Below are 19,979 nucleotides of genomic sequence, written 5' to 3'. Positions count from 1 at the left end.
TATCTATCCATCCATTGTATGTAATATGGAGTGGTATATTTTTGGTGGTGATGCAGGTGGCGTTGTTCTTCGTGTAGCTCTCCCTGTTCTGCTTCTCCAACTCCTCCTCTGCTCCCGTCTCTCCCTGCCTGTTCACTCCGACGGTACTTCTCTCTCTCTCTCTAATCCATATAAATATATAATAATAATTATTATTATTGTCCTGGTGAAGTCGTGATGGTTTGTTCTTTTTAATTGTTGTTGTAGGTTTTGTCATATATAGTAGTAGTAGTACATTGACATTGATAGATAGATGTAAGAATAGATAGACAATTCCCGTAGGGATAGACCAGGTGGTGGTGTGGGGTCGTAACCGTGACGAGCTCACGGTTACGGGTTCAACCCTCCGCCGCCTCAGGTCTGTCACACATGGTTCGCAACCTAGTGTGACTGGCCAGTCAGACAGGACAGGATATTAGGTTCACCCGCTAAGTGATCGCTTTCGGGCAACTGCTAGAATTGCATCAAAGCATTCAGTAAGTATGTATCGTCCTGCAGTAACTTCTTTTACACAGTTCAATTTTTGGTAACACATTCAGTGAACTAGTTCATCACTCCATAAATTTGCCTCATCATTCTTTTTATAATCTATCTGCTAATAATTAATAAATATACATACATACATACATATATGTAGCGGCTGATAGGGTATCAGCACGTACAAACCCACATGTAATGTTTTACTTCAACACAAAGTTATGTGCGCTTTATGACACAATTGATATCAAACCATAGTTTATGGTGACAGAACACAATACATGTTATGACTTGTTTAACATATAACTATAATCTGCAAGGTAAATATTTTAATTTTAGCCATGTACCAACTAAAGTTAAAAAATTACTATTGATTAACCTTAGTCAACACCCTAGTCATTCCTGTGAGTGCACATATTATATGCCTGCCATTTAAGTTGGTTCCTTCTGTTAAGTTTACATTGTTTTCTGATCACTACTGCCACTACTACATTATAACCTTTCACATGTAGATGAGGAAGACAATCTGCTCCAAGGAATCAACAGCTTCCGGCAATCATCGAATCTCCCGACCCTCTCCAAGCACGACAAGGCCAACTGCGTTGCTGATGAGATCGCCGACCAATTAGAGGACAAATCATGCACATCCGTCACAAGTTCGCCATCCATGCAATCTCAAGTCATCTCCAACTACCCCAACGTGTTGAAGAAATGCAAAGTGGACATCAACACCACAACGGACGGAGTCGTTCTCCCCGTCTGTGTGCCCCACCGTGTGGCCACGCTTGTGCTCACCAACTACACCCACTCCCCCAACTCTAGATATTTGAATGACTCGGCGTTCACCGGAGCTGGCATTGGGACCGAAGACGATTGGACCGTGCTTGTCTTGGCTACGAACTCCCCCGGTGGGAGCTTTGCTAGCCGAGGTTCTCGCCTCCTCGCCTCGATGTTGCCCATGCCCATGCCCATGCTGATAGGTTTGATGGTTGGTGTGGTTTTAGTGGGCTGAAGTTTTGGTATTTGGAAAAAGTGATGTGTTTTGGAATGTTTAATGGTAGTGTAAGTATGTTGTTTGGGAGATGAGGTGGTTGTGCAAATGGTGATGTTTGGCACTGATAAGAATGGCTTTGGACTCACCGTAGAGAGTAAATTTCAACTTTGTAAAAGCCTATTATTAATTGTGAGAGTAGTTTATTACTCCCTTAACAGTTTTTAAAAAATTAAATAAAAATAGAAATTTTTATTTTTTAGGATAAAATAATAAAAAAATGATATTATTTTACTATAAAATAAATTCAAATAAAAATAAAAATAAATTTAGATAACATCGATGACTTAATATAAATTATAACATTATTTTTTATTTTTTTATATGAATAATATTTTTGATATTTTAAATAATTTTATAAATAAAAATATTTATTTATTGAAAATATAGATATAAATAAAAAATTTTTTGAACTGGACAAATAAAAAAGGAAAAGAAAAAAGGGTCTCGCATATTTTGGATTATACAAGAGTTTGAGTTAAATTTATAAATTTTGTATGGTAATTTAAAGAAAAAGAATACATAAAACTATATATATATTTCTCGTATATGAAGGCAGCTCAAGGTTCCCCTATCACTTACTAAATCCATTTCAATCTTCTACAGAGTCTCCTATTCTTTGTGCATACCATCTCCTCCACCGGGTGTCCATCTGTCATCACCACTGCGCCGCCCGTCGCGGTGGTGGCGCCGCTGCCGATGATTGTGTTCTTCCCTATCAACATGACTTCTTTCTCCGGTATTAGATGGCTCCGGTTCATGCCTCAGGGGACGCCTATCCTGTCTGTGATGGCGTTCTTCGCTGTATCTACTAGACCTTTCTCCGGGGCTTCTGTATCTACTAGACCTTTCTCCGGGGCTTGATGACCGCCGGGAGGATGCTCTCGGTCTATTGTGCACATCAAAGTCCTCATCTTGATCTACAGACCTGCTTCTCTTCCTTCTTGGCGGCGAAGGGATCTAATCCAATAAGGATCTTACTTGATCAGCTATGCGAAGATTCAAGATTGGTTACCAATAACAATGATGGAAAGTCGATGTAGTATTCACATAATAGAATGAATCATATGTTGCAGCTTAGCTGGCAAACAGCAGGATTGAAGAAGGCTGTCTGTTCTATTTTCATCTGATGTTTCGTTATATTTTCATGTGCTATTGATCAGCACCCTAAAGACGCGAGGTAAGATTACCGAAGATTAACTGATGGTTCATGATTACTTTATCCATGATAATCATTCGAGTGGTTAGGGCAGCAGTTAATTGAGTTATGCTCCAAATAGTTCAAGATGAAATTATTTACTTCGGGTTACTTAATTTACCTGAAAGCGCGACATGTATTTACCCTCTGGAGGGAGTGGCATTCCCAGCCTCTTTAATTCATCCCATGGAATTTGCCTCCTGTTATACCAACACAAGCATATGTGTAAGTTAAAAATTGTAAGGGAGGTCAAAAAAATTCCCAAATCACAATGCTAGAGTGGTTAATCAATCATTCAAGCACAGATAATAGAGTTTAACACAGAAATGGAAGGCCTTAAAAGATTCTATTTCGTCGTGATTTCTACAAAATATTGAATGTATTTTAATGCAGACTAACCCCTCTAAAGTTGCCCTAAAGTTGATAATTCCAATTACGGAGTGCTCTCAACATAAACCAGTAAGAACAAATACTGTAAAAATGATTAAATCTCATCTCGGTCCCAATCCATCTGGTGAAAAATTCAAATCTTCGATAACTGGGGATAGATACCTAAGAAAAAAAAAACTCATCCTGATTACCATCTCCAAACCCTTCCTCCATCCATTCGGGTTGAACTATACATAGCAAGTCAACATGTAACCACATCAAAATTCCAGTAATTTTTACACGCCTGCTTTTGCAGGTGTTAATTACACTCTATTGTGCAAAACCTTACTGATATCATCCTTTCCACAAGCATATCCAAACAACGGAGCAATTCATATTCCCACCTATTCGACTTGTAAGAATGTTTTCCTCCTTATCACTCACATTACTCTCACAAGAAAAATGTAGAAAATTTCCTTGGGACGGAGTGACAACCCAAAAACATGATACAACTAAATAAAAAATCAGTCGTAATTTTTTTACACCCACTAAGTGGCCCGTGAGTAGGATGTGTATGTGTTTAAGCAGCTTAGCATCAGGAAGAGAAGAATGAAATGCTAAACATGATTGATAAAAGTACAAATGAATCTACCAATTACCAACTGCATTCCCGCTTCTCTAAGCCCCCCAAAAGATTTACTAAAATGCCTGAACTATGAAATTCCTCCAACCTTGATCAAAGCTACTTCTATAATCTAACTTCAATGAAATAAAACCTCATCCACATTCGCACAACCATCACATCTACATATATCTGTATTCAATCTATCCTAATGGAAAGCATCTCTCCATCCAGTTCATAAATTGAAGATGCACGATATATGTCAACTGATAGCAATATAAGATTTTTCTTTTCATTTTCTTTTTTTCCTACAATCACAGTAATAAGAGATATGAAGGAAAAGGAACTGACAGCGGAGCTCGAAATGGTCTTTCTCGTCCTCCAAACCGAAGTTGCCCTGACTCTTTCTTGCCACCAAGACCACCTCCTACCAATCATCACATCATTAAGCTCCTCATATTGTGAAAAGATACAACAGAATATTTGTACTTACCTAGCCTTCTTGGAATCCAACCAGGCATCAATTGCTGCCTATTGTAATCAACTATGATTTCAGAATCATTGATAAAAGTATGATGAGCATCCTACAGATGAGAAATTTTTCGTAAGCATTCATTCCAATGCTACATATTGCATCATTAATCTCATAAAAACTCACACCACACCATTAAATATAATATCACACACTGTCACTATCTACAACAGATCACCTTGTAAGCTCGACGCATCTCTTTCTCTGTTTCAAACTCCACAAACGCATAACCACGCGAGGCACCTGTAACTGCGCGCATGCACACACACACATATATATATATAAGTTATCTCAATGATTGATTTGTGAGGAGATGGAATAAGTGGAGTTTAGGGCGAGATAATGTATTTTCGCGGAAATATACAATTACAGGTATTAAGTCTGATTCAAGAGAACATGAACCACTCATTTATAAAAACTGCTGCCTAAAAACAATACAGCAAGGGTAAGTCCCATCCAAATAATCTGTCACTAAACCATAATCCCGGCATAGTATTTCTCACAAAGATGACCCATCTCTACTCAGTCCAATTAATCGGTATGACAATGAAAACATGCTACATAAACTCCCAACTATCCATCAGTGCTCGGAATGTGTGCAAATGAATGGGCAATCAGAGATGTACATACAATCTCAGACAAAGATGCAAAGAATTTCATGCCTCATTTACAGCCAATAATGCACCAAAACTCATACTGTTTGCAAAAGAGAAATTCACCTATGTGTCTGACAAGCCGCAGATCCTTTACCCTCCCATATTGGCTCATAGCCTGCTTAAAGATCAACAAAAAATACCAAGCAGATTGCACATACATTCATATTATTATTATCACAAACACTAGGAAAGAAAAACAAACAAAACACACACAAACACAGGTAGATACACTCATACACGACGCACCTGGCGGAGAGTGTCTTCGGTGGTTTGATGAGAGAGACGAGCTACGAATAGAGTGCAGTAAGGGTCGCCAATTACTTTTGGATCGCCCAAGGGATCATCTACAAAATTTAATTTCGACTAAAACCCTAAATCGAGAATCATTAAAATAAAAAAAATAAAAAAACGAGATGAAGGGACAATTACATAGAGATGCATTATAACAGAGAAGAGCTCTGTAGACGGCGTTGTCGTGAGGCAGAACGTCGGTGCCGTCGATGCTTCCGGCTTGAATCGGATGGTAAGCCTCCGCATAGAACACCGAATTCAGGTTAGCGCCACCACCACCGCCGCCGCGGCCGCTCATTTCCTCAAACTCGGCTAGAATCTAACGGAGCATTTCCCGACCAGAAATAAATTCCAAACCCGACCCGATTCGCCCATTAACACCAGACCGGGCAAGACCCGCCACAAATCATCAGGAATTTGATCCATGATAATTAATTATTTTATGTAAATTCTCTTGTTCAATTAAAAATACAATTAATATTATATATATATATATATTTTTTAACTATTCTTAATATATATATTGCAATAAAAATAAAATATTGCATCTTACAAAAGTCTAAAAAATTTGGTTAAAAAAATTATTGCAATTTTTTCGACAAAAGTAAATTAATTACTTCTCTCAATTGATTTTATAACCAATCTTGGAAAAGTCACCTCTTAAATTTACACAAATTAGATAAGTTAATATTGTTGTTTGTTAGTATGGTTTAAGTTTATATTAAAAGTATATGTTATTATTACTCGTATCATTCACTGAACACCAAATTTCAATTATGGAAATAATTCAAAAATCAAATAAGTAATAATCACCTCGTTCCAAACTTTCAAGATTATTACCAAAAAATTAATCCAATAATAATAATTATTATTATCATATCCTCGAGACAAACTATTAGAGAAAAAAATACATATTAAAATGCATTAATTAATAATTATTTTATTAGAGAGAGAGAGAGAGAGATTATGGCTGTAGTACGCTTTTTCTTTCTCGCCGAATGTATTTGACCGTTGGAAAAAAAACTATCCGTTACACGAACCACTACGTTTCAGGTACTATTTGACCATTTGTTCCAACACCGAACGCAAATCGTGTGAGGAAAAGGAGGAGAGAGAATCTCTCTCGATTCGCTGCGGAGATCTGAAGAACAAAAATGGTGGCGAGAACCCCGCCGAAGCAGCCGAGAAGAATCGCCGTGGCGGCGCCGCTGTTGAGTCCAACTCTTCTCAGAGAAACGGTTAAGAAGGTGAGCAAATGAATGAATCAACGAAGAACGTATTATTGGTTTTTAATTTGTTTGTTTGTCGAGTTTTGGAATTGAAATTCCGAAACTGTAGTCATCGGAATTAGAGGTTAATGAGTCTAATTGCAGTTACGAACCGTCGCGGTTTGGTGTAGATGAGAATCGATTGATAATCGTGTCTGTAACTGTTTTCGGATTTTGAAGAAGATGAATGATCGATGAGCTTGTCGATTTTAATTTTCCTGTTTAGATAGAAATTATAGGAATTTGGAAGCTGATTTAGTTCGATTGCGGATCGATGAAAACCAAAAACGGTTACCGAAACAGCAATTGATGATCTGAAACAGAGCTTCTTCGGTTCTGTAGTCTGTATTGATTTTCGGATGTGTGAATCTGCTTCGTCTTCATCAAATACCTGCGCTTCATTTCCGTTAACTAAGGCTTCACATAATTGCTAATTTCTTCACTGATTTCGATTGAACGAAGGTGGATAAATGTATGGCGCGACTGCAAGAGCTTCAGTACACCGTCAATGGCGGCAAAAAGTTGGTTTCCGGTGTGAGTTTGAGCCCTAGGAGCACCCGAGGCTATATGAGAACAAGTCTCCATTGCAAACAGGAATCACTAAGGTACTGAACTTATCTCTATCTATTTGATAATAATTTCTTCATTATAGATAGTATCAGACCTCTGCTATTCGTGGATACCAATTTCTGTTTCCTCCATTGGAACCTTTAAGCGAATCTTCCAGCAGAATTTGCTCTGCATCTGATAAGCTCACATGTTTTTGCCTTGTAATTCTTAAGAACAAAAACTGGAAACTACCGAAGATCGCCGCCCGGAAAGCTGCCGGCGGCAACCACAGGTAACACATTAACATATCCTCTTCTTCCAATTCCATCTGCACTTAGTGTTTGATCTTACAATTTTCATATTCCGACCAGAGGAATGGCGAAGAATGTCGTTGCCGGCGATGCTGCTAGGTGAGACGATGGGTGAAATTTTACAAGCAAGTCAATTTGCAAGAACCATAGTCGAAGCAGTAGCAAAACCAGCCATAGATGAAGACCCCAAAACTCCGGCGACCGGCGCAAGAAAAGCTTCGACAGTCTCCGGAAACTCGTCAGGGCTACGAGGGAGAAGGAAGCGAGAGAAGCAAGTAGTGCTTAAAGAGATCCGATCAGAGTCAATATCTAATCCAAATGCTGAGCCGCCATCTCTCCGGCGGGCCAAGTCCCGGATAGCCTTCAAGGTTTCATCTTCTCCGGCGGCGGCGCAATGCAAAAAGGAGAATTGCAGGTACATTGCCAACCGTGTCTCCCCAAGAAATAGGCCGTGGGTGAGAAAGACTGTTCTTTTCCCCAACCCATTGTTCCATTCGTCGCCGCCGCCGCCAAACGTCGCCCACCGGCAAAAGTTGTTCTGCAAGACTAGGTCGCCGGTGATCGCCGGAGGCCGCCATCAAACGCCGCACAAGTTTCTGGTTAAGTCCCCTCCGGCTGCTGCCGGAAAATTCCAAGTGAAAATCAGAAGCCCGCCTCGATTCTCCCTCCTGCCGACGACGGCAGCTGCCTCTGCCAAGAAGTCGTCGTCGTTGTCATCGCCGGCGCCGCCGAAGAAGATGATGAGAACGTCGTTTTCGCCGTCAAGGCTGGCGAGCCGGCTGGTGTCGCCGTTGAGAGGTGGTAGAAAAGCATCGATGCAGCCGGGAAACATCGAGGTAGCGCCGCCGCCGGCGGTGGCAAAGAGTGGTGGCAGTGGGGCGGCGTGGCAGAGGAGGTCGTTCTCGCCGTCGAGGATAGCGGAGAGGCTAGTTTCGCCGCTGAAGAGTAGAAAATTATCATCGTCGTCGTCGATGCATATGAAGAACGAAGAGAAGGCGGCGGCGGCGATGATCGCCGGACTCAAGCACCGGCCGCCGCCTTTGGGGAGATCTTCTTTCTCGTCATCATTCCTGCCTCGAACTCGAAGGATTTGAAGGGAGTTATTTATATCATATATTATATATTATTATATTCTCGTTGTTATTACAGCGATGTGTGCGTTGGTTGTAGATAGTTTGTTGTTTCCTTCTGTGTCATCCACGGATGATGATGTCTCATAAATGAATATCCTTCATGTACCTCAAAATTTATCCTTTACATACACAGCGAAGAAATTACAGAAAAAAGAAAAAAAAAATGTAGGGTCTGTTCTTTTATTAAATTTTTCCGGATTTTTATTATATCTATTTTTATTTTTTTTCAATAATATCACATAGAACATTTTTATATATATATATTATATATTAATACTCTAAAATCAACGTCTACTTAAAAATCAACTACGTATTGTGATGACATTCACCTAACACAAATTACTTTTTACCAAAATGTTTTCACAATTCAAAATACTAGAATGAAATTATTATTTAACATGGAAAATGTCCCAAAACAAAAAATAAATCAAGAAAAGAGCATCAAAGCTTTGATTAGAACGAAAAAGTTATCATAACACACACACATATAATATATATAGATATTCTTCAAATTTCTCAATGCTCACTCATATATCTTCTTGCATTTCTACTACCACCACTACTAGATTCCTAAAATACACACACAGACAGCAAGCACCAACTGAAGAAGAAGAAGACTACAAGAAAAGACACTACAACCAAAGAATAGAACAGCATATACATATATATATATATATATTTTTGTTTCTTTGCTCAAAATACCATTAAATTCCTCCCTCAGGTTCATGGACTCCGTCCCAAATGCTTCTTCTGCAGCGCCACCACTGTAGGGTGCTTCGGCTTCCACGACCACACAGTCTGAGGAGGAGGACTCCCTCTGAACTTCCTGCTGCTGCTGCGAAATGTCACCGCGGCCGCCTCCGAACTTGCTGCTGCTCTCAATGGAGGAGGAGGAGAACACACCCTAGATGATGATACTTGTTGTGGATCCCAAACAAGTGAATGCCTGCCGACGCCACGGTTGTCGGGTCTCGGTGTTCTCATGGATGATCTTTGTAGTGGAGTCATCATCATCATCTTTGTAGCGAAAGCCTGTCCGGTTATGGTTGATGGAACAAGCGAATGCCTGCCGACATCAGGTCTCGATGTTCTCATGGATGATCGTTGTAATGGAGTCATCATCACCATCGTGTTGGATGTGGATTCGCGCCCGAGAGTTGCTACAGATGCTCGCCTCTTAGGCTGGAAAGCTCGTCCGGTTATGGTTGATGATGGAGAAGGCCCCACTACTGCCATGGAGCCTCGTCTCGCTTCTTTCCACACCTTGAGAGGTGCTCGTGGCAGAGGAGGATTCTCTTTCCCTTCTTCATTCACTGTTGGGAGGAAGGATGTCGACATGCTGCTGCTGTTTCTGCTCACGGGAACTGGAGATCTTATCGGCATGAAGTTTGTAATTCTTCTCAGCGGAGGCCTTAATCTTGAAGGAGCCAATGGAGGTTTTTTATCCATTGAAGGTTGGTTGTTTGGATTCGACAAAACTGAGTGAGTAGAAATCGAGGCTAATGCTCGACTTTCTTGTTTCATCCTTGTTTTCCTCTCCTCGGCTAGCTGATTCTCAAGATCTCGAACCTGTATTATATATACATATATACAAGCAATGTTGTCATGTTCTAGCTCATTGTAAATAGATTTTTTTTTTTTTTTTTTTTCTTTTTATGGTTTTTACCTTTTCTTGAAGATTTCGGCAAATGCTTTCTCTCGAAACAAGTCTGAGCTGCAATGCTTGCGCCGTGTCCTGCAACTTTTTCATTTCCTTCTCATCTTGTTTTGCTTTTTCTAACTGTTTCCGGGAACAAGAAAAACAGAGATACAGAGGAATTAATTAGTTCGATTCGATTAGGAATATGAGGGAGTTGTGGGTTCACATACAAGCTGCTTGTATCTGAGGAGTTCTCCATGGTCTGATTGTTTACGCGCAGGTCCATGTTCGACTCCCCGGACGCGGCTTGCAAAATTCAAGGAACAAAGGGTCTCTCCCAAGTCGGCTGTGTTGGGACTGATTTGTACAAACATCAATGTTTTACAATCTCCGCCTGCAATGGAAGGAACAAATAGTAAGCATCCTGTTGTATCGTAATCATGGAAGCACAGACGGACATTGATGACTTACCGAGAGAGCTTTGCAGCATATGTGTGAGTTTAGAGTTCCTGTCGTCAACAGAAGAAGAAGTTGTAAGAAAATGAATGCCATGTCTGTAATGGAGATCGAAGAAGTCGCGCGCACCTGTAAGGAATATGAGATGATTTGGAAGCTAATGCAGAGATAACATCTCCCAGTGCAGATAAGGATTTGTTTATGAACTGTGATTCCTTCAAACGGTCGCCTTCGACATCAATCTTACCAACGCGCTCACTTCCTGCCAGGTCGACTAGCCACAAATGGCTTCTTGTCATTTGCCCGTTTACTAGATTTTTGCCAGCGATAGTGACCCTTAACAAGCTGCATTAATGTTTTGAGCATATCAGAGCTGTAAGAACAGAAAAGGTAAGACAAAGGGCAACGAGAATTACCAGTGAGAACGGCTGCTCAGCTCGTTGGCAGTGGTGGACCCAACGGATCTTGCTTGACTTCCTGATTTTAGCAGGCGCCAAACTTCTTCCGTGTTATGAACACGAGCTTCGACTAGTCCAGGGACTTCTTGAGTGCCCTCAGCAGATTGTTTGATCTCCAACCTAAATGTGGAAAACATATTCTTGAATGTTTATATATAAAAGTGTTTCGGACTATAAGGTAACTTATTGATCATCTTTCATACAATAACCTTCATTAATAGACATTGCATTCGATATTTCTGAAACTATGTAAAAACTTGAGAACATTAGTTCAATATGTAGGAAACACAAGAAAGATTTAAGGAAGTTTACCTTTTCTCAGGTTGGTTTGAATTCTCGACAAGTAAATCCCTAATCTTTTCATTGTAAACCTCCAACATGCTAACACATAATTCATATCTCATTATACTACTTCGACTCTTGGACAACTTAAAGAGCTCCTCCAGAGTCCTGTAGTTTACTCCTCTGTTTTCTGAAGTTCCTTCCATTGTGTACGTCTTCCCCGTACCCGTTTGTCCATAAGCAAATATGCACACATTGTAGCCATCCAAGACAGATGTCACCAATGGAAGAGTTTGAAGAAACACATCCTCTGCATTCAGAAAGTGCATTGGATAAAATCCTAAAATTGGCACAGTAAAAAGGTTTTGCTAAACAAATTCCACTTAAATCAACATGTTGATGTTCTATGTTACCTTGGTTGTCCTCAGGCTTGAATACATGATCAAATTTAAAATGCTTTCTCGAAGAATCAGAGCAAATAATTTGCATCTCATTTTCCTGGGACGAGTTGAAATCAACGACAGAAGTTGTGCCATTGGCAATCTCGTCTTGCTTCAGTGGCCTGCACCTACAAAAGACCCTGATGTTCCCTTTCAGCTCAATCACTTCATTGTAAAGTCTTTTTCTTTCACAGCATTCTTCGAGACACTTATTTCTCAGTAATTCACACTCTTCAACGTATTTCGTTCTTAGATCTTCACATTCCTTACCTAAGTCATAGACAATCCATGTGGAAATCAATAACATCCAAAATGATGTAATGGGACACATATGATGATGATTGCAAAGAAGCAACATACTGAATTTTTGTAGAGCAGAAACAGATTCAAAATCAAGTAAAGAATCAGGGATCCCCTTCACTTCCTCCCGCAAATGTTCATAGTTCTCCTTTATTTTCTGAAATCAGAGTTTCGATGAGACTGTAAAAAATTTCAAAGCGCATAGAAAATACTGCGTTGGTTCTAAACCTTTTACCTGAATTTTCTTGCTGAGACCTTCGATTTTCGGAATAATAGGAAGGGTTTGCCCCTCACAAGAATAGGATTCTTCGGTATTACCAGAGGAGGCACTATCTTTACACGCAGAATCAACATTTCCTTCAATTTTTTCTGCGCAAAATCCCCAAACCGTAAGTTTATTTGTCCGGCACTCAAACGTAGTATTCATTTCCAACAGTAACTACCACCAATCGAATAATCAAATCAAATCAAGGTTTCAAGAAATATTAACAATTGCACTGCGATCGTCATTTGATGTTTTCGGAAAAGAAGTCAGGCAACAAAATAAATAACATGGAGGAAATTTTATTTTTTTTATGACGTGGAACCCGCCGGAGGAAAATTTTGATTCCATGAAATTAGGTCAAAGAAGTATAGGATTAGGAAGTGAAGATAACTTTTAATTTTCTAAAATGTTTACAAAAGAAGTACAGCGAAAAGGATAAGACGCAAACCAGCTTCTTCCTTTGGAGTGTCTGGAACACGATCTACACCGAAATTTTCTGGAAATTGAAAACCAGATCAATACGAACTTCGAACTTTATGAGAGAAAGAAATATATATATATATATATATACAGGAAATTTGAACTTACCAAACTCACCATTGGATAGCGTAACAGCCTGATCAAAATTCGAACATGAGGTTTCTAGGATTCGATCTGCAAGCACAACAAATAAACACCTCAAATTTTAAAGAGGGGTTGAAGAAAACTGCCACAAAATTGCACATGTTCAGCGCGTGCATGAAATTCAGAGTCCTGTAGAGAAAATTACCATCCATGATTGTAGTGAACAATCTTCGTCCGCCTGATTGAATGAAAATTATCGAGCAATAGATCAGAATTCCAGAGCAGAGAGTGAGAGCGAGCGAGCGAGAGAGAGAGAGAGGAAGATGAACGTTAAGGAAACAAATAAACTGAACGGATTTTCTTCCCAACGGCTATATTTTTGTAAAGAGATGGGCTGGAGCCTTGGCGATTCCAACCCAAGCGCACAATATATAGTACTATAATCTTTCAGTTAATTTATTTACTCTTTTGTTATCTAACTTTTTTATTTTTTTATTTACTGATAATTTTTTTAATTATTTATTATATTCTTTTATTATAAATCAATTCATTCTTTTATCTAGATCATTATATTTCTACTAAATAAAATAATCGATTCACATTCTTCATTCAATTTTAATAAATAATAATCGTATAAAAATAAATAAATAAACAAATTAAACAGAGCTCCCAAATTAAATATATATATATTATTCCAAGCATGACCTATATATACTGAGGTCACGACCCGAGCTCCCAGGACTCGGAACACCAGGAAAATCCACCACACCTACATATCACAACAACAACAAGCAAGTCCCTCCATTTTATTCCCACAACCTCAAACCTCACACAAAACAACAGGATTGATCACAACACCACACATTTTCCGGCCGCCAGCGATCGAAATTCCGGCGTCCGACGGTCACCGGTCAGCCGCTACACAATAGCAAGCTCCACCTGCTCCTCATAATTCCATCCATGCATCACCACACGAGGAGTCGCGCCTTCCGGAACCTCAAACTTGAGCGACACCGTCATCGCCTCCTCCGGCACCAGTGAGAAATAGTTGTCCGAATAATGAACCGGCAAGATCCGCGTGTCTGTTCTGCCGCCATTTCCATCCTTCTTCGAATCATGAACCGACAAGCGAACAAAGAACGCAACTCCAGCCGCCGTCCCCTTAACCTTAGTCACTTTCGCATCGTTTGTTTTCATCTTCAGACAACGGACAGATTCAGACAGCGCCTTAGCAAACTCGTTCTTCTTCGGACAATGTCCAGATTCAGACACCGGCTTACCATGATCACCGAGCTTCTTCGACGCGTTCTTTATGTGCATCCGAATCTCATAGCTCGACCCCTTAATGAATGTTAAAGAGCTAACCTCGAGGGGAACCGTGTTCTTCCTATACGCTTCTAGAAGCTTGTAGTCGCCGCCCGGGAGATGCAGCCAGTAGAAGTTTCGGGACAATATCTCGTCGTCCGACATCTTGTAGAGCTTCAAAAGAAGAAAATAAACGGGTTTCGGGTTCCCGGATTTGGGATATTTCATTTCGAAAATCCGCAATGTTCTCTTCCGGGGCACGGACAAGTCATCGAAGACTTCGTAATACGGGCACGATCCGTCGAGATCCCAAACCGAAATCTCCACAGCTATCTTAGATAGTTCTTTCGACGTTGTATTCACTACCTCCACAAAATTCGTTGCCAGATTCAACTGCACGTGAATCGGTTCTGCAGCGTGACGACAGCCAAAGAACCCAGCAGTTTGATCGTGGAGATGATCGTAGAATTGCCCCCGAAGACCAGTCCACGGGTTTTGATTCTTCCAAATCAAAACGCCTGTGAATTTAGACCACATGTGCGAAGTCCAACCTTCTAAGAGAGCTCGGTATTGGATATAGTTCACCATTTGTGCCTGAAATAAACCATTAAAGCTCAAAAACAAGAGATTCAAGCTCGACTTTAATATCATGTCAAATGACAATGATGAAAATTTACCTTAAGGCAAAAGTCATCGAGATCCTTGGGAGTTCCGTAGAGCAAAATCTGGTCATGGACAAGCCCCGGTTTTGAATATTCGATATACTTATGATAGGTCCATATGGGATTCGGGACTTCTTGCACATAACCACTCGACAATTTTCGGAAATAAGGAATCTGCCAAGCCTCTGGAGGCATTGTCACTCTAATAGTTTCTGCAACCGGCATTCCTACCGAACCAACCTCAGGATTAAAACCATACTTGTAAAAATCATCCTTGAAAAAGTCCTCGGGATTTTGGATATTGTAAGGGCCATCGGTGAAATTTCCTTTGCCATCTGCGAAGCCATCCCACATAGATCCTCGGATGTAGACACGAGTCCCGTCTAGATATGTGCTCGGGTCCTTCAATATCGAGGAACTCCCTTCTGAGGAATAATTAGAGCTTAAATAATGAGGGTGGAGTTGGAGAAACTGTTCCAAAGCTAAGTTAATATCTGGTGGAGGAACTTGCTCGTTGCCTCCGACCCATAGAGCAAGACTCGGATGATTTCTTAGCATCTTCACCGTGTCCCGAGCACACAACAAAAAGAGATCATGGTCCAACGGACCATCAGGATTTGATATTGGGTCGCCACGCCCGTCAACATCTCCGGTTATCCAAAACTCTTGCCAAACCTAAGAGAAGAACATTGTATGTTTTTACATCCTCTTTTTTGTTTTTTTTTGGTCGAAACTCATAATCCAGAAAAAAATTGTTAATAGATCAAGAAGCTTACCAGAAGTCCATAAATGTCACAATAATGGTAGAAGTCGGGACGCTCGGCAATACCTCCAGCCCATATTCGTATCATGTTGAAGTTCATGTCGGCATGAAATTTGATATCAGCTTTGTACCGTTTCTTCGAAAACCGTAGCAATCCATCGGATAATATCCAATTACCTCCCCGAATGAATACCCGCTCTCCATTGACCTTAAATAGCCTGAGCACAATGAGCAAGCATTAGCTTAGTCTTTTTCACAAGGAACATCGGAAATAAACTATACTACCTTCCTCCAGTAGCAGCATCGATTTTATTCTCAATCTTACGAAACCCATACGGTTGGCTCCATTTATCCGATTCTCCATGATCTTGCACTGTAACATTTATCTCTACGTCGTATAAAGATTGGTTCCCCATTCCATTGGGCCACCACAGATTGGGTTTATAGAAGAATAGCTGCCAAAAAAAAACAGATCATATCACGAATAGAATGAGAGAAAGTGTAATATCTATTGTGAACCTTGAACATACCTCCGGAAATGTATACTGAACAAGAGATCTTGCCGGAACCTGAAGAATCTGAGAGTAGAGATGCTCGATTGTGTATACATCCCCTTCAACTTCGGTTGCCACCTGGATAGTCAAATTACATTCGGCGGCTTTGTCACCCTTGTTGACCAAATCGAGCGTCGTATGAAGGTACACCCGCTTGTAATTGTCGTAGAATGTCGAGGCTAAGTGAGGATCCACTACCTTCACTGGCTGCATGAAATGTACGTCGCAGTTATTAAATTGTTGCCTGTTTCTATTCTAGTACAACTACAAAGCATGCCAAATAATCGTAGGTTCAAGAAACATATGAAAGTAGCAACAAAGGTAGAGATGAGTGTAGAAAAAGACCCGTTACGCAAAACCTTACCCCCGTCACGGAAAGTGAGACCTCGTCCCAGATACCAGTGTTTCTATCCCTGAAAATAAGATTAGAAAATGAAAAATTGAACAATTGGAACAATAATACAATCATTCATTGAAATATGTAAAAGAAAATGAAAAGCTTTCAATTTTATCTTTGAGGAAAATGTAAGTTCAAGAGGAATCGATTGAAAATTACCTTATTGGAGCCACCCAATCCCACCCCTCAACATATTGTGTGGCGACATCTTTACCAATCTACACTCAATGTCAAAATAATAATGTAAGCACTTGATCGCGAAACTATGACACCAAACTCGAAGATCATACAGAAGCCATCTATGAGAGCAAAAGTATCATAAACATATAATAATTTCGAAAGTATATATATGCACAATGCTGTTCAAGTGGTTGTATTGCGCCATTTTACGCCTTCACATGCTAAACAACTTCAAAACCATACATAGTTAACATTCAAATCATACCTCATGATCACCACCCTGACCACCTTCCGGAGGGATTTTCCCCGGATGATCGGGAGGGAAGACGAGGACGGCCAATAGATTTTCACCGGATGGATTTAGAATATCGGTGACATCAATGCAATGCCTTCGGAACATCCCCTTTGGGAGGACCTTCTTGTGCCCGTTTAGATAAAGCTCGGCAGAGTAATTTATACCACGGAAATTCAGATCCACGTACTGATTTGTCGACTGAAATTAACTCAAAAGAATCAATCACTGATCACAAACACTATAAACTAACTGCAAGTAGACAGTAGGATAAGCAATCTACATTCATTGTTAACAACTGGGAACTATTCTAAACTTTAAATAAGATTTTCCAGGGAAATAGTTTTGCAGTTGTTAAAGTTCATTGTATTGTACAAAATCGAGGATTTGTTCTCCGGAGGATCCATGGATCATACATAGAATTTCTAAATCACCATTGTCCATTCAATAAAGAATCAAATAACTTGCTAAAATAGGTTAGGTAGACAGGATGTGTAAATGGGTTTCTAAGAACAGTTGGAACTTATGAAATGTATGCATATGTTCGATAAGTTGTTAGAACATGTGGCCATTAATGTAACCAAACTTTTATTTCTACATATGCTCGAGACAAAAGAATGGCATACCAGCTTCAGTTTGAATCTTGTGAAAAACCAGAAAGTGTAATACTCCCTCCCCGAATCACCAATGTCGATAATCGCCTCGTTCCCCAGCCCATAAAAGGGGTCGGGGACGACATTATTCTTCACTAGAGTTGCCAAAACACTGACAGTTGAATTCACCCAGCATCAGCTATCATATCAATGAGTAAAATTCACTCCACAATCATAATGATGAAGGTTATAATGACAAACAGACATATTTGCTCGGCAAATCGAAGCACTTTCGATAATCAATTTCATCAGACTAAAATTTTAAGTCTCAGCATAATTAAGCAACAGAGGAGTATCGTCTAACCAAGCAGAAATTTCAAACGAAATATGCAATTTCCAGAATAGAAGTTCAATTAAACAGCAAACAAAGGTAGGAATTCGGCAGGTAAGAGGGGCAGCGACGATTACTTACGTTCCGGGAACTACGGCCTCCATCCACGGGGGTTGACTGGTGGCGGGAGGGTCGGTTGTGGTGAGCTCGACTCCGGTGGCGCTGACCTCCGTGGACCGCGCGGCAAGCCATCCATCCCCCAACACTCTCTTCCCGATCTCCGCCGGCGGAGGCTGCAGCGACATTACCGAAGCGGCGGAAGAATACAAACCTACAGATTACAATCGAGAATCGTGATTCTGAAAATAGCAAAAGTGAGGATCTAATTCAATCCCCCATTAATATACGTCGTCGTTTCGTCGTTTTTGCGCTAGGGACAAATCTGGAGTCGGTGGACTTTACGAAATGCGTGGTTACACTGTAAATGACGACAGTTAGCAGCAATTAGTAGTGCTCTTGAAAGCAGAAGTGATTCACTGCGGTTATTGCGGTAGATTTTGCAGAAATGAGAGGCCAGCGACTTCCGGCGGCCCGGCAGGACAGGCGGCGGAGGTACCGCCGAGCAGTGAAAATTTATTGCGAAAATGAAGGTTCAGTTTTGAAACAGACTCGAAACGAGGTTTGTTCGTGTTTTTTCTACACATGATCGTTCGTTGAATTTTCGGTTATTATCCGTTTACACAAATAACTTTTCTGAGTTTGGTACTATATATTTTTAAAAAATTATCACACCAAATTTTTTATTTTTTAAACATTAAATCAAATATTAATTTTTTATTTATTTTTAAATATTAAAAACTTTAAAACTCTTTAAAACCTCTAAATATAGACGAGCCTAAAAAATTAAATACAAAATAGTATTTCCTCAATTTGTTTTTTTTCACGGAGTTTAAAAAATATTAGTATTATATTAGGCTAAAGTAAAAATAAATGTAAAAAAATTAAATTAATGTATTGCATAATATAAATGTAATATATTTGTGTAATATATTATAAATTGAAAGGGTATTTGTAATGTTAGGTAAATAGTACAATTATTAAAAAAGAAATTGATACTTTATTACGAGACGGATCAAAATAGAAAAATGAATAGATTATTAAGGGACATAGAGAGAGTACTTTTATAATTATATACTCCATTACTTTTTAAAAATAAAATAACATATTACTTTTCTTAAAAAAGAAAAAATATTATATCACTTAAAAAAAACAAAATGACATAGTATTACATTTTCAAAAAATAAAATTACATAATATATTTTATAAATTAAAAGTAAATTATTATTTTGTATATTAACTATCAAAATTATTATTTTTATTTTTTTAAAAAAAATAATCATATATTAAATATCAGTAATTTTTACTTACAAACATACTATTATACATGCATTTGCTTTATACTTAAAATTAAATGACAAAAATATCAAAAAACTTTTACATATTTTTACTAATTAATAAAATATTATTATTAATAATAAACGTATTTAAAGGGGATAAAATGAGTATTTCAAATCAATGTAGTGTGTTTCATTGGATTTGAATTTATATTATAATAGTCCCTCCATCCCGGATACCGTGTTTGCTACACCATAGACAATGTATTTTAGGAGGGATGTAATTAGTAGATAATTAAGAATATATTAGTAAAAATAATTATTTTATAATATAAATAATTATAAATTAAGATTAAGATAACTAATTAGTTTAATTAAAATTTAAAAATTTAAAATGAGATTAAAGTGTGTAATCATTTTTCAAAAAATGAAAGTGACATAGTACGTGGGACGAACAAAAATGGCAACGTGGACATGGTATCTGGGACGGAGGGAGTAATATTGATTTGATATTTTATTAAATTAAAAATATATATTATAATTATAGATAAACTTATTTTATCATTTTTAATATGTTTATCAAAAGCCTGCTCCTACTAAATATATAT

The 19,979-nt window shown here is 39.0% G+C and overlaps 5 protein-coding genes across 7 annotated transcripts; 2 read left to right on the top strand and 3 right to left on the bottom strand.

Annotated features, from left to right (window-relative positions):
- The first annotated feature begins 18 nt into the window (after nt 1-18).
- LOC127260414 (uncharacterized GPI-anchored protein At3g06035-like) lies at nt 19-1,720 on the top strand. Its single transcript, XM_051288147.1, has 2 exons — nt 19-143; nt 1,029-1,720. Exons 1-2 carry the CDS (start codon nt 26-28, stop codon nt 1,526-1,528), a joined length of 618 nt encoding a protein of 205 aa, XP_051144104.1. The 5' UTR covers nt 19-25; the 3' UTR covers nt 1,529-1,720.
- A 277-nt stretch (nt 1,721-1,997) lies between these two features.
- Nucleotides 1,998-5,615, bottom strand: LOC127260412 (U11/U12 small nuclear ribonucleoprotein 35 kDa protein). The gene is made up of 8 exons (XM_051288145.1): nt 5,374-5,615; nt 5,191-5,288; nt 5,008-5,059; nt 4,467-4,537; nt 4,250-4,340; nt 4,108-4,183; nt 2,887-2,965; nt 1,998-2,527 (listed from the first exon to the last, which is right to left on the bottom strand). The coding sequence occupies exons 1-8, from the start codon at nt 5,531-5,533 to the stop codon at nt 2,180-2,182; spliced, it is 975 nt and encodes a 324-aa protein (XP_051144102.1). The 5' UTR covers nt 5,534-5,615; the 3' UTR covers nt 1,998-2,179.
- Nucleotides 5,616-6,191: 576 nt separating this feature from the next.
- Nucleotides 6,192-8,668, top strand: LOC127260562 (microtubule-binding protein TANGLED). The gene is made up of 4 exons (XM_051288333.1): nt 6,192-6,482; nt 6,966-7,108; nt 7,286-7,344; nt 7,424-8,668. The coding sequence occupies exons 1-4, from the start codon at nt 6,390-6,392 to the stop codon at nt 8,455-8,457; spliced, it is 1,329 nt and encodes a 442-aa protein (XP_051144290.1). The 5' UTR covers nt 6,192-6,389; the 3' UTR covers nt 8,458-8,668.
- A 290-nt stretch (nt 8,669-8,958) lies between these two features.
- Nucleotides 8,959-13,287, bottom strand: LOC127260568 (kinesin-like protein KIN-14S). Of its 2 annotated transcripts, none has more exons than XM_051288339.1 (13): nt 13,106-13,287; nt 12,925-12,990; nt 12,785-12,832; nt 12,307-12,440; nt 12,132-12,228; nt 11,745-12,041; nt 11,362-11,641; nt 11,008-11,169; nt 10,721-10,936; nt 10,607-10,644; nt 10,366-10,529; nt 10,163-10,276; nt 8,959-10,065 (listed from the first exon to the last, which is right to left on the bottom strand). In XM_051288339.1, the coding sequence occupies exons 1-13, from the start codon at nt 13,110-13,112 to the stop codon at nt 9,220-9,222; spliced, it is 2,469 nt and encodes an 822-aa protein (XP_051144296.1). In that variant the 5' UTR covers nt 13,113-13,287; the 3' UTR covers nt 8,959-9,219. The 2 variants fall into 2 exon arrangements, with proteins under 2 accessions (XP_051144296.1, XP_051144297.1); XM_051288340.1 differs by having other exon boundaries at nt 12,934-12,990.
- A 269-nt stretch (nt 13,288-13,556) lies between these two features.
- Nucleotides 13,557-18,613, bottom strand: LOC127260842 (mannosylglycoprotein endo-beta-mannosidase). Of its 2 annotated transcripts, XM_051288808.1 has the most exons (11): nt 18,385-18,613; nt 18,119-18,308; nt 17,680-17,818; nt 17,027-17,254; nt 16,741-16,799; nt 16,549-16,597; nt 16,161-16,391; nt 15,916-16,085; nt 15,644-15,848; nt 14,883-15,542; nt 13,557-14,799 (listed from the first exon to the last, which is right to left on the bottom strand). In XM_051288808.1, the coding sequence occupies exons 2-11, from the start codon at nt 18,280-18,282 to the stop codon at nt 13,819-13,821; spliced, it is 2,886 nt and encodes a 961-aa protein (XP_051144765.1). In that variant the 5' UTR covers nt 18,283-18,308; nt 18,385-18,613; the 3' UTR covers nt 13,557-13,818. The 2 variants fall into 2 exon arrangements, with proteins under 2 accessions (XP_051144765.1, XP_051144766.1); XM_051288809.1 differs by lacking the exon at nt 18,385-18,613 and having other exon boundaries at nt 17,680-17,845; nt 18,119-18,259.
- Between the last annotated feature and the right edge of the window lie 1,366 nt (nt 18,614-19,979).

This window comes from Andrographis paniculata, unplaced genomic scaffold (assembly GCF_009805555.1).
Source record: "Andrographis paniculata isolate CXL003 unplaced genomic scaffold, ASM980555v1 Contig62END, whole genome shotgun sequence".
NCBI classification, from domain to species: domain Eukaryota; kingdom Viridiplantae; phylum Streptophyta; class Magnoliopsida; order Lamiales; family Acanthaceae; genus Andrographis; species Andrographis paniculata.
The sequence above is the reverse complement of the archived record's forward strand: the minus strand, read 5'-3'. Positions and strand labels throughout refer to the sequence as shown.

Coding starts and splice junctions, on each gene's coding strand:
- LOC127260842 (XM_051288808.1), bottom strand. CDS start 18,282: ATGTCGCTGCAGCCTCCGCCGGCGGAGATCGGGAAGAGAGTGTTGGGG. Junction 15,849..15,915: donor GATGCTGCTACTGGAGGAAG/GTAGTATAGTTT, acceptor CATTGTGCTCAG/GCTATTTAAGGTCAATGGAG. Junction 14,800..14,882: donor TCGATGACTTTTGCCTTAAG/GTAAATTTTCAT, acceptor GGTTTATTTCAG/GCACAAATGGTGAACTATAT.
- LOC127260562 (XM_051288333.1), top strand. CDS start 6,390: ATGGTGGCGAGAACCCCGCCGAAGCAGCCGAGAAGAATCGCCGTGGCG. Junction 7,109..7,285: donor TGCAAACAGGAATCACTAAG/GTACTGAACTTA, acceptor GTAATTCTTAAG/AACAAAAACTGGAAACTACC. Junction 7,345..7,423: donor GCTGCCGGCGGCAACCACAG/GTAACACATTAA, acceptor TATTCCGACCAG/AGGAATGGCGAAGAATGTCG.
- LOC127260412 (XM_051288145.1), bottom strand. CDS start 5,533: ATGAGCGGCCGCGGCGGCGGTGGTGGTGGCGCTAACCTGAATTCGGTG. Junction 5,289..5,373: donor CTGTTATAATGCATCTCTAT/GTAATTGTCCCT, acceptor TAAATTTTGTAG/ATGATCCCTTGGGCGATCCA. Junction 2,528..2,886: donor AATACATGTCGCGCTTTCAG/GTAAATTAAGTA, acceptor TTATTGGATTAG/ATCCCTTCGCCGCCAAGAAG.
- LOC127260568 (XM_051288339.1), bottom strand. Junction 12,042..12,131: donor TTCTGCTCTACAAAAATTCA/GTATGTTGCTTC, acceptor TCTATGACTTAG/GTAAGGAATGTGAAGATCTA. Junction 10,937..11,007: donor CTGAGCAGCCGTTCTCACTG/GTAATTCTCGTT, acceptor ACATTAATGCAG/CTTGTTAAGGGTCACTATCG.
- LOC127260414 (XM_051288147.1), top strand. CDS start 26: ATGGAGTGGTATATTTTTGGTGGTGATGCAGGTGGCGTTGTTCTTCGT. Junction 144..1,028: donor CCTGCCTGTTCACTCCGACG/GTACTTCTCTCT, acceptor TTTCACATGTAG/ATGAGGAAGACAATCTGCTC.